Below are 10,136 nucleotides of genomic sequence, written 5' to 3'. Positions count from 1 at the left end.
GTATACTGTAGCTAGTTCCTTTGAAACGAACGTATCAAAGAAAAAATAACCTGTGGAATTGAGGATTCCTTTCGAAAGGTTTGGAAACCTGTGAAGCGAACGGGGCCTTATAAGTTGTATAAACCTTTTATTATTTGACATGAACTTTTGGTATAAATGGTGAAAAATATTTCAAATATATATTTATAGTTTTCTTCTTCAAAATAGTCTTATTACATAGTAGATTATATTTATTTTAAAAGTTGTAAATTATTATTTGTTTGTTTTCTATTTTTTCTTCAAAATACTAACAAACCGGCCCATTTGACTTCTCTAGAGGCGGCAGGAGCTGGTAAAGTGCAGTTATATCAGCACAGGTGGGGGCCTAAAACTAAAATATCTGGCCCATATGTTAGCGCAGGCACGGAAGAGCCCGTGAGAAATCAAACCAGCAAAACGCACACCCAGATCTCGTGCACCTCCTCCTCATCCCCTTCCTTCCACTTGACAGGTCTCTCCGCACCCGCGGCTGCAGTCCACACCCAAACCCTAGCCGTCGCGTCGGCAGCTTCCACCGCCATGGACGACCCCGCCGCCGCAGCCACCGCCGCCGCCACGGAGGTTGGTGTGCCCGCATCACCGCCCCCGCCGGCCGCCGAGGAGGCCGATGCCTCGGCGGAGGCGGAGGCCGTCCCGGAGGCGAAGAGGTGGCCCGGGTGGCCGGGGGACAACGTGTTCCGGATGGTTGTGCCCGTGCTGAAGGTCGGGAGCATCATCGGGCGGAAGGGCGAGCTCATCAAGCGTCTCGTCGAGGAGACCAAGGCCAGGGTCCGCGTCCTCGAGGGTCCTGTCGGCGCCACCGAGCGCATTGTGAGTACCCACAAACTTTAGCTAGCGTTTGCCCTTTCCTGTCAGGAATCCGTTATTGACTAGTCGGGGATTGAAATACCTGATGGCTAGATTGATTGGCACTTTGGAATTACAATCTTCTCTGTTCTACATGTCCAATTGGTGCTGCATGTTAGCAATGGTTGCTGGAATCCTGGTAAATAGGTTGGTGGTTAATGTGCTTTGACATAGCTCGGAGTGTCTGAGCCTACAGTGCTTCAAGTGCGATTTCGATTCGCTGATACATGAAATAGACATAAGGGGATGTGGGAGGCTCGAGGCTCGAGGCATCGAACCAAATTGACATGCTTGGGTCATTTTTGGATTGCACGTCAATTTCATCTAATATACGACGGTGTCATTTATTGCGGTGAACCGTACATGTACTTGCTAGGGTGGTGTGTTATATCTTACAGAAGGGGAGATGTGAAAAAAAAATTATAGCCACTGACATCTATACTACTATACAGTGTACCAGTTTTGAATGAGAGCTAGCCATCAATCCTAACAATTTATGTCCTAAATCCAACGGCTGAAAGTAGTGGGATTCGCAGTGAACAGTGCATGGTTGTTGCATCCACCATGTTCTAGAATGAACGCTAGTCCTTCTCAAGAGACGTGGCCCATACTGATTCCTCTTGGGCCATCCATGTTGCAGCTTATGGTTGGCAACGAGTTGAGCCCAAAAAAGTTGGTTTTGGGGGAGAAACATGAAGTAAAATTAAATTTCATTTTTTAGTTATTTTCTTTATTAACATTTTTTGCGGGATTCTTTGTTAACAAATTGTGGGGATTGCATATGTTAATTCCGATTTTCTTTATAATACAATTTATTTCTGCATCTATAAATCAAGATGTTTTTTCCTTCGAATCTATTAGCAAGTTTATGTTTTTTCCTACCAATAATCTCCCATAATGTTAAAATGTGCATTGCATGTGCGTACATACTAGTATTTATAGGTGGCCCTCATAATATGTTCCTGAAAAGTCAGTTTGTTTTGTTCAGTGTTGTGCACAGAGAATTGTTTTGTATACCCATTCCATCTATCTATTACTCCATATTCCCACAAAATAGATTCCCTAAGTTTTGTCTTAGGAAGTTTGACCAAGTTTATAGAAAAAAATATCAAACATCTATAACCAAATAAATCTGCTATGAATACATATTTCTTGATGAATATATTGATATTGATTTTGTATTGTAAATGTTAAAATGTTTTCTATAATCTTGGTCAAATTTAAGAAAGCTTGACTTATGACAAAACTTAGGGGATCTATTTTGTGGGAAGGAGGGAGTATTGTGTGAATTGATTGCCGTTCTTTTGGTCGGATAAAGTTGAATAGCGAACTACTCCCTCCGTCCCATATTAATTGTCACTCAAACTGCTAGATACATCCGTTTGAGCGTCAATTAATATGGGACGGAGGGAGTATTTAACTATTTATGTACTTGATGGTGTAAATCATTTGTATTATATTCTTCTGTTAGTGGGTACGTTTTATTACTCTTGCATGCCTGATGATCTCCTTTGGATTCACTGAGTAAACCATGGCTCTTGGACATTCCAGGTTTTGGTGTCTGCAAAAGAAGATCCGGGCTTGGAGCTGCCTCCAGCTGTGGACGCTCTGATTAGAGTTTTTAAACGTGTCAATGGAATAACAGATGGAGCTGCTGAAGGTACCCAGACAGCTGCTGCACCTGGTGTATGTGCTGCCCGGTTGGTGGTTCCTGGAGCTCAAGCAATTAACCTCATTGGGAAGCAAGGTGCTTCAATTAAGGCAATCCAGGAGGGCACGGGTGCTACAATAAGGGTTATATCAGTAGGTAATATGTCCTTGGCTGATGTATTTATATTGATACACAAATGCTTTTGTACATCAGTTGATTGTCTTGCCGTTGGATTTCTGCTCTAGCATTTCCATTAGGTGTTCCATGTCCCTCCCAGCACAAAGAGAAATGTTTATCATACTCCATCTAATCCATAATGTAGTGCATTTTTTTTTGAAAAGTCAAACTTTGCAATCTGACCAGGTTTCTAGAGAAAACTATTTGTACCTACAGTACAAAATATATATAATATGAAAATATGTCTTATGATGTATCTGGGTTCATGATGTAGACACGTTTATCTAAAAACTTGATCAAAGTTTGCAATGAGGTTAATTTGAACTAAAACCATGACAAGAATTATGGAACAGAGGGAGTACATGTTAAGAATGGACTGTATTATAGGTCACAGAAGATATGGAAATTGGAATGAATTTAAACTAGGAAAGAACATTGCATAGAAATGGTGAAGGTTCATATTTCTACACGTGTGAAGTGTGAACACATTATGCACTTTAAAAAGCATATGCTTATTTGTGATATTATTTAATAGCTTAATATCCATTATTTTTTCTGTTGTGTTGTGCGAAGCTATGCATAATATATACTATATGACTCACCGTGGGTATAAATTTGTGTAGATGAGCGAGATCGGCCTTTCTATGTAACTGACGATGAGAGGATAGTTGAGATACAGGGTGAAACAGAGAAAGTTCTAAAAGCACTGCAAGCAGTTTCTAATCATCTCCGGAAGTTTTTGGTTGACCATAGTGTACTTCCATTGTTTGAGAAGACTGTAAGCACATATATTTTAATGCATGCTATGCTTCGCCATATTGTTTCTAATACACATCATTTCCTATTCTTTTATCAGAATGCCCCAGTAAGTCAAGATCGCAGTGCTGAAACTTGGAATGATATGCCACATCATTCAATTGTTTCTACACAAGTAAATCAACAACCTGAAGTGCGTGATGAATATGTTCTTCCAATGAAAAGGGACCATTTGTATCTTGAACGGGAACCGCTGGTAGAACATAACATTCATCGCTCAGGTGTGTCATTATATGGGCGAGATCCTGCCTTGTCAGCATTACGACCTTCTGGAATGCATGGTGCTGGCCCTCTACTTACACAGGTATGTCTTTGCCTATGTTTCTGCATGTACTCTCTTTTCTTCCTATAATCTTCCTATAAGATATTTTGTTTAATAATAATCCGTGGGCTTTCTTTTTTTTAGTCAGAGTGTCCAACTTCCGTTCATGTTCAGTGTGCATCACATCCATCAATCTAATCTTTTTGGGAAATAACACAATGAGTTGTTTGCAAATAGAGCCTAACGTTTGTTTACATTGAACTGTTGCTGATAAGAACAAATGACATGCAGATAACACAAACCATGCAAATCCCACTTACCTATGCAGAAGATATCATAGGAGTCAAAGGAGCAAACATTGCATACATACGGGCTAACAGTGGTGCTGTTGTCACAATTCAAGAGAGTTTGGGAAGCCCTGATGATATAACTGTTGAAATAAAGGGGACGTCGTCCCAGGTACAATCTGCTCAACAGCTTATCCAGGTAATAGACATCATAATTTTTTTTCTTGTTCAAAATGCCATCTTTTAGCAAGATCAAAACTCTCATATACTGTCCTCTTCATTCAGGACTCCCTGGCTACGCACAGAGAACCTGTGAGGAGCAGTTACGCAGGAGTATTAGATCCGTTATATAGGTCCAGCTACCCGTATGGCAGCTCGGCCTACCCGTCATCATCGCTGCCATCTTATTCTAACATGGACGGGAGTGGATATTCATCGTCAGGTCTTGGTGGTTACGGTTCCACTTACCGCTACTAAGATGGTAGCTGTTTGCCATCAAGCTTGCGGCCACCCTGTCTCCACTCCTGGGTCATCGTTGTGTATGTCAGCAATAGTTGCTCTGCTGGCTTCATGTTCCTCAGGGTGGTACTATTATAGTCGTATCGAATCGGGGTGCGTGATTTAGTGTCTACTTGATTTGTAGATGTTCTTATTTCGAGGAAGTCTGTTCTAGTCTTTTTGCGTGCCGACTGATTTGATGATAATCTGCCTGTGCCGAAAGGAATGTGTAATTCAACGTGTGTTCATCTGTGGGTGCAATGTTTTTCAGTAGCGCCACTTGGTGAAAAAGAGCAGTATAACAGCCTCGTCCTATGGCGACATTGTGGCTTGATACAACAATAATCACTTATTTAAATTGCCCCCAGGATTGAATTGCACATTGCATGCCCTTAAATTACATTTAGTTTTGCTTGATTTTTTTTGTAAATCTAACTCCATTTCAAGTCATAATTTCGATTATGGTTGGCTAAGACAAGGCTTTTTAACCAACAATCATTCTATCAATACGTAATTTATGTGACATAAATTTGATGTCACTAAGATTCACATCATATCTTATGTACTCCCTTCATCCCATAATGTAATACGTTTTTTGATACTACACTAATGTCAAAAAGTGTCTTATATTATGGGACGGAGGGAGTAGTATAATAAGTTTGGTCAAAGCTTTGTCTTAACGAACATATTACACCGCATACGTATTATACATAAGATCAGTACGTACAAGTATCTATTTTAAGAATGGTGGCAGTACGTACTTAGCATGGATATGAGAGAGAATCAGTTTTTCGTTTCCCACAAGTTTTTTTTGCCCATTAACCTCAAAGATAGAAAAGAGAGCCATCAATGAGAGCCTTCTTTGAGAGCAGTTTTTGCTATATAGACATCGATCAAGTAGACGGCTGCAATTTGTTAGTATATCAAACATTGACTGCCGGTGCATATCTCGTCGCTGCAAGCGGTGGGTTTCTATGGAGGGGAGGAAATCTGAAACTGTAAGATAGACAAATTTATTAACTGAAACACTCAAAGTGCAACCTAAACAACCAACAGTCCAATTCATCCAAACACGACCATACAACATGCTCAAACATAACAATTATCAATTACTCCCTCCGTTTCAAATACAAGTCTTTTAGAGATTTTAGTAAAGACACATACAAAGACGTATTTTAGAGTGTAGATTTTTTTATTTTACTCCATATGTAGTCCATATTGGAACCTCTAAAAAGACTTGGGTTTAGGAAAGGAGGGAGTAGATCGTATGATTCTCACTTTAGATCATTGGTATTGGGTAATATGCAAATGAACGACAATATTGTCTCCAGTGACACCTTGCAGTCAATAATGGTGACAACGACGCAACATCTCATTGGGGACTACAATCTTTGCGCTAAGTTCTCACCAACCTGGCAACCTCCATGCTGAGGATGTGTTTGTTACCGTCGCCAAGGGCCCCCTGCATCCGCAACCCTAATGCCTACCTTAAGCAACTACCCCCCTCCGCAGTCGCTTGGGCGCCAAGAGAACCATGTCACAAGTATCTTCCTATGATGATCTATTGAATACCCCTTTCGAGATTTTGCCTAGCGACAACACTAGAGAAAAGATTGATGGATGACCAATCCATTTGCTCCCACAACATCGTCGATGTTGGAAGCTTGGGGACGATGTCGATGTTGGGGAATAGGGGCAACCATCATAGATGTGAGGGTAACTATTACGATTTTTGTGCAGATGGATTGGCATGGAGCTTGTTAGAGCAGATGAGGGTGGTACATCAAGAGGTCACTTGTCGGCGCACACGAGCAAAGGTGATGGTAGTGCGCGGATGGCTGGATGTAACTCTTGCACACGATCACAAATTTTGCTTTAATAGTAAAAATAAAACCCCCTAAAAAAGTATAAATAAACTACTAACCAATGCCCTTATAATATTAAAGACGCGTAACGCGCATCCCGCGTATCGAAGTATCTTTGTTATTTTCTTACTTATCGTCATACTTTAATTACTCTCTCCATCCCGCAAATACGTTTTTGCAAGCTATATTATGGGACGGAGGGAGTATTTCGTTTATTATTCGTATGAGGTGGCAGAGACCAGAGACTGTGAATATTTTTTCCCATGTGCCCGCATCCTTTAATAATTTAGGAAAGACAAATGTCCAATTTCAAAGTTTCAGATAATCCTTAAAAGTTTCAGGCGTGAACATATTGTAGAAAAGTGAATTCGTGGCCAAATGTTGGGCACAAGCCGGAGCACAGTGGCTTAGGGTTGTTATGCCCACATCCTGGGACGTCCACTGATTGAGAGCGTGACCCATGTAACAACAGCCTCCTAGGAGGATTGTACTCTCCCCATCTTTTCAATAAAATGAAGCCCAAAGATCCTTTGCGTTTTTCCGGGAAAAAAAAGTGAATTCGTCATCGAGATCACTGGAGCCATGAAAATATAGATTGAAACAAAAAATGCAGCAAGGGGGGCGGCCTAATACTGGCGCTGCCCCTGATCCGGAATCGTACGCATGAGAAATGCAATGCAAGCCCTCCATTACCAGGCACAAACTGTGCAGCAAAATAATATGAACGAGCAATGGAGCGTTTCATGGAGCTGCGTATGCAAATGTTGCGGCTCCATCTAAGAATATGTGATAAATGTTCGCTTTTACGGCTGCCACTGTTGGCACAAAGTTTCAGCAAGTAAAGATTCCATTCAACTACAGCAAAGGCCAGAATAAGATAAATGATCAAGTCAACCAAGGGCCAAGTGCGCATGCCACGTTGAGAACTCCAGCTGCTCCAAAGCAGGAGCTGCTTCGAACTTGTCTGCTACTTCAAAGGTCTACCAACAGGAAACAGGGAGGTGAGTTTCCACTTCTCTGGGATGCCGTCAGCCGTGAAGTTGATCAATATGTTTCACTAGCCCATCCTGCAGCCAAGATACACAGTACAATCAGTCATTGTAAACCATTTTATTGAACATAATGCAACATACTCGCATGCTCAAACTATACATCACAAGAGGAAAAAGAAATAACCTGTGAAAACTCAAACTACCATGCACACATTTAAAACTGACTAACAAGCACACAGGCATAACAACACTACTGTGAAACTTGCATTTTTCATAAAATCTCGGATGATTCATGAGATGGACCAAGAAAAAAGGAACAAATAGAACAGATTTCTCCACCCCTTCAACGCAGGATGATTCCTATGATAGGACGGGACTAATTCAGTTCTCCTAAGAAGCATCTTGAGAGCATCAACAATCTTTACAGAATAAGTGAAGAGGTACTTCATAATCTAGATTGGCAGAATGGCCATAACTCCTTTCGAGTTGGATCACCCTCGAATATAACACCTGTTAACTATGGTACACAGGAACTTTTAACGAAAAAAAAACTGTATTTACAACTAATAACTTTGTAATGACACTTCATGGAGAAATAATATTAACTGCATAAGAGATGCTATTGATTGATTGCAAGATAGGGAGATACATACTTTCTCTTTCTACCACCCATAACATTTCTCATCTCATTCTTTGGGTTGTTGGCGCCAGGAGTTCCTATAAACTGCATGGGGGGCATTGCAGATGCACCAACAGCTGACATAGTTGGCAAAGACGATGGTGGTGCAGGAACAGGCGGAGGCGTCGGCACTGGTGCTGGTGCTGGTGCAGGCGCAGGAGTTGGTTCGGGAGGAGGACGCGGCAGGATGTGCTTCAGTCTATTGTTCCTGTAGTTTTTCCAGAAGAAATATTGCTGCCTATGAGCAACTTCCTGTCAAGAAATTTGCAGGTAAGAGTTAGTTGCATACAAATGATTCAATGTCCTAAATAAATAAACACACTTTTTTCAAATACTAAGAAAAAATATTATGTGGATAAAACAGTGAACATTTTTAGAAGTGTGCATGAAGCTTAATATGCTTTCATAACATTTGACTGCTTTAACCAATTCCTCGGGAGATAAACATATCCACTTAATATATTTGTAAGCGCATTAGTAGCAACATTTTATCATTTCCAAGATCCTTTATGTCCACTACCAATCAACCGTAAAAGTAATAATCTCCAAATAGACAATTCCAAAGAAACGGTTTGAAAAGAAAAAGAAGCTTGTAAACAGTAAAGAGTGAGAATGGTGCTTGAGTGTAATTCTAGCCAAATGGGGTCAAAGGTCACCTTGTTTGCTGGATGTGCCATTGCGTTTCGGAAATTTGCATTTTGGAGAAGCTCAAGAAAGAAAAGGCAGTGCGGATACCTGTACCATAACAGTACGACCCTGTCTGTGAGCAACCTATTTGCGCAAATCAAAAGTATAAGGTGACTCACATTATGTATTTGATGTACTCCGGACGCTGCCAATACTTGAGGTACTTGAGATACCCGATGAACGCCTCATCCTCAAAGTACCGATTCTGCGCTAGATCTGCTTGAACAAAACAAATACTATAAACGCCATCCCCCAAGCAGAATCATGTTTAATACCCATACAAAATATTGACCCCGAATACATCGGAAGCACAGGAAGCAACAAAGCATAAGCAATACATAATTAAATCTCTCTTGCCTTATCACAATATGCGGTCTTACCAAAACAAAATCATATCATGTGAATTTGTTACTCCAGAGGTCAGTCACTGACTAACACAATCAACAACAAGAAAAATTCTATTTGATTAGCTAGCTACTCACTCTCGCAGCAGGACTCAACCCACAAATCAGCCATGATGAAACTCAATTGCGCTGTGGTACCCAATAAGCTAATCTCTAACCAACCAGTTTGAAACAGAGGCTGTGAGGAGAGTTACTGTACAGTTGATGTAGATGGGGTTGGCGAGGCACTGGATGAACTCCAGCTCCAGTAGGAACCGCTGCCTCCCGTCGTCAGGATCCTTGTACGGCGGCTGCTTCGCGCCCCTGCAACCGACACGACGCCCAGATCAGGGAGATATGTGAGCGCTTCCGCGTGACCTAAACACAGAGATGAGAGAAGCGGGCAAACAGGGGAGGCGCCCACTGACGTCGTAGGCGGTGGCGGTGGCGGTAGCGCTGGAGGCGTATCCTCCTCCATGGCATCCATGCTCCCCGCGGGTCCCCGACGGCGCCGGCGAGATGGGTAGGGCGACGGCGAGGACGACGGACCGGTGAGGAGACTGTTTTTCCTAGTTTTTTTAGGGAGGCGGTATTCTTTTCTGAGGGAGCGACGGAGCGTACCTGTGACTTGTATATGGGCTTTTGGGGGCCTGTGCCGGTTACCTCTTCGCCGGACCGTGCAGGGTCTTATTGTGCTGGACGTCTGACATTGATTTTGTATGCAAAAATGCTAGACTTACGTAAGGCTGTTACGTATCCTACGTAATCTTCCTTTTCAGGGTGGGCCCCAGCCTCTACTAATGTCCAATTAAAAGCAGCCAACTCATCTCGTTCGTAAGATACGTAAAATACTCTTCGTAGATATAGCATTGCTCTTTTGTATGGCCGCTTTCGGCGCCAAATCCTCCTATTTGTCGCCTGAGACAAATGGTACAGGGTGCAGCGTTTTTTGGG

At 41.9% G+C, this 10,136-nt stretch overlaps 2 protein-coding genes across 2 annotated transcripts; one reads left to right on the top strand and one right to left on the bottom strand.

The window, feature by feature from the left end:
* The first annotated feature begins 421 nt into the window (after positions 1–421).
* Positions 422–4,943, top strand: LOC109750978 (RNA-binding KH domain-containing protein PEPPER). Its single transcript, XM_020309897.4, has 6 exons — positions 422–849; positions 2,437–2,692; positions 3,337–3,491; positions 3,570–3,833; positions 4,083–4,277; positions 4,364–4,943. Exons 1-6 carry the CDS (start codon positions 559–561, stop codon positions 4,553–4,555), a joined length of 1,353 nt encoding a protein of 450 aa, XP_020165486.1. The 5' UTR covers positions 422–558; the 3' UTR covers positions 4,556–4,943.
* A 2,169-nt stretch (positions 4,944–7,112) lies between these two features.
* Positions 7,113–9,853, bottom strand: LOC109750981 (mediator of RNA polymerase II transcription subunit 31). The gene is made up of 6 exons (XM_020309900.2): positions 9,611–9,853; positions 9,403–9,506; positions 8,919–9,015; positions 8,769–8,847; positions 8,087–8,364; positions 7,113–7,508 (listed from the first exon to the last, which is right to left on the bottom strand). The coding sequence occupies exons 1-6, from the start codon at positions 9,667–9,669 to the stop codon at positions 7,499–7,501; spliced, it is 627 nt and encodes a 208-aa protein (XP_020165489.1). The 5' UTR covers positions 9,670–9,853; the 3' UTR covers positions 7,113–7,498.
* Positions 9,854–10,136: the final 283 nt, after the last annotated feature.

The sequence above is a fragment of the Aegilops tauschii genome, chromosome 1 (genome assembly GCF_002575655.3).
Source record: "Aegilops tauschii subsp. strangulata cultivar AL8/78 chromosome 1, Aet v6.0, whole genome shotgun sequence".
Lineage (NCBI taxonomy): Eukaryota > Viridiplantae > Streptophyta > Magnoliopsida > Poales > Poaceae > Aegilops > Aegilops tauschii.
This window is presented reverse-complemented; position numbering and strand designations above follow the sequence as displayed.

Excerpts from the sequence above, each read along its gene's own strand:
- LOC109750978 (XM_020309897.4), top strand. The coding sequence starts at position 559 with ATGGACGACCCCGCCGCCGCAGCCACCGCCGCCGCCACGGAGGTTGGT. Across the intron at positions 3,492-3,569 it reads TTCCATTGTTTGAGAAGACT|AATGCCCCAGTAAGTCAAGA; the intron begins GTAAGCACATAT and ends TTCTTTTATCAG. Across the intron at positions 3,834-4,082 it reads CTGGCCCTCTACTTACACAG|ATAACACAAACCATGCAAAT; the intron begins GTATGTCTTTGC and ends AATGACATGCAG.
- LOC109750981 (XM_020309900.2), bottom strand. The coding sequence starts at position 9,669 with ATGGATGCCATGGAGGAGGATACGCCTCCAGCGCTACCGCCACCGCCA. Across the intron at positions 8,848-8,918 it reads GAGTACATCAAATACATAAT|GTATCCGCACTGCCTTTTCT; the intron begins GTGAGTCACCTT and ends GTTATGGTACAG. Across the intron at positions 8,365-8,768 it reads TGGCACATCCAGCAAACAAG|GAAGTTGCTCATAGGCAGCA; the intron begins GTGACCTTTGAC and ends ATTTCTTGACAG.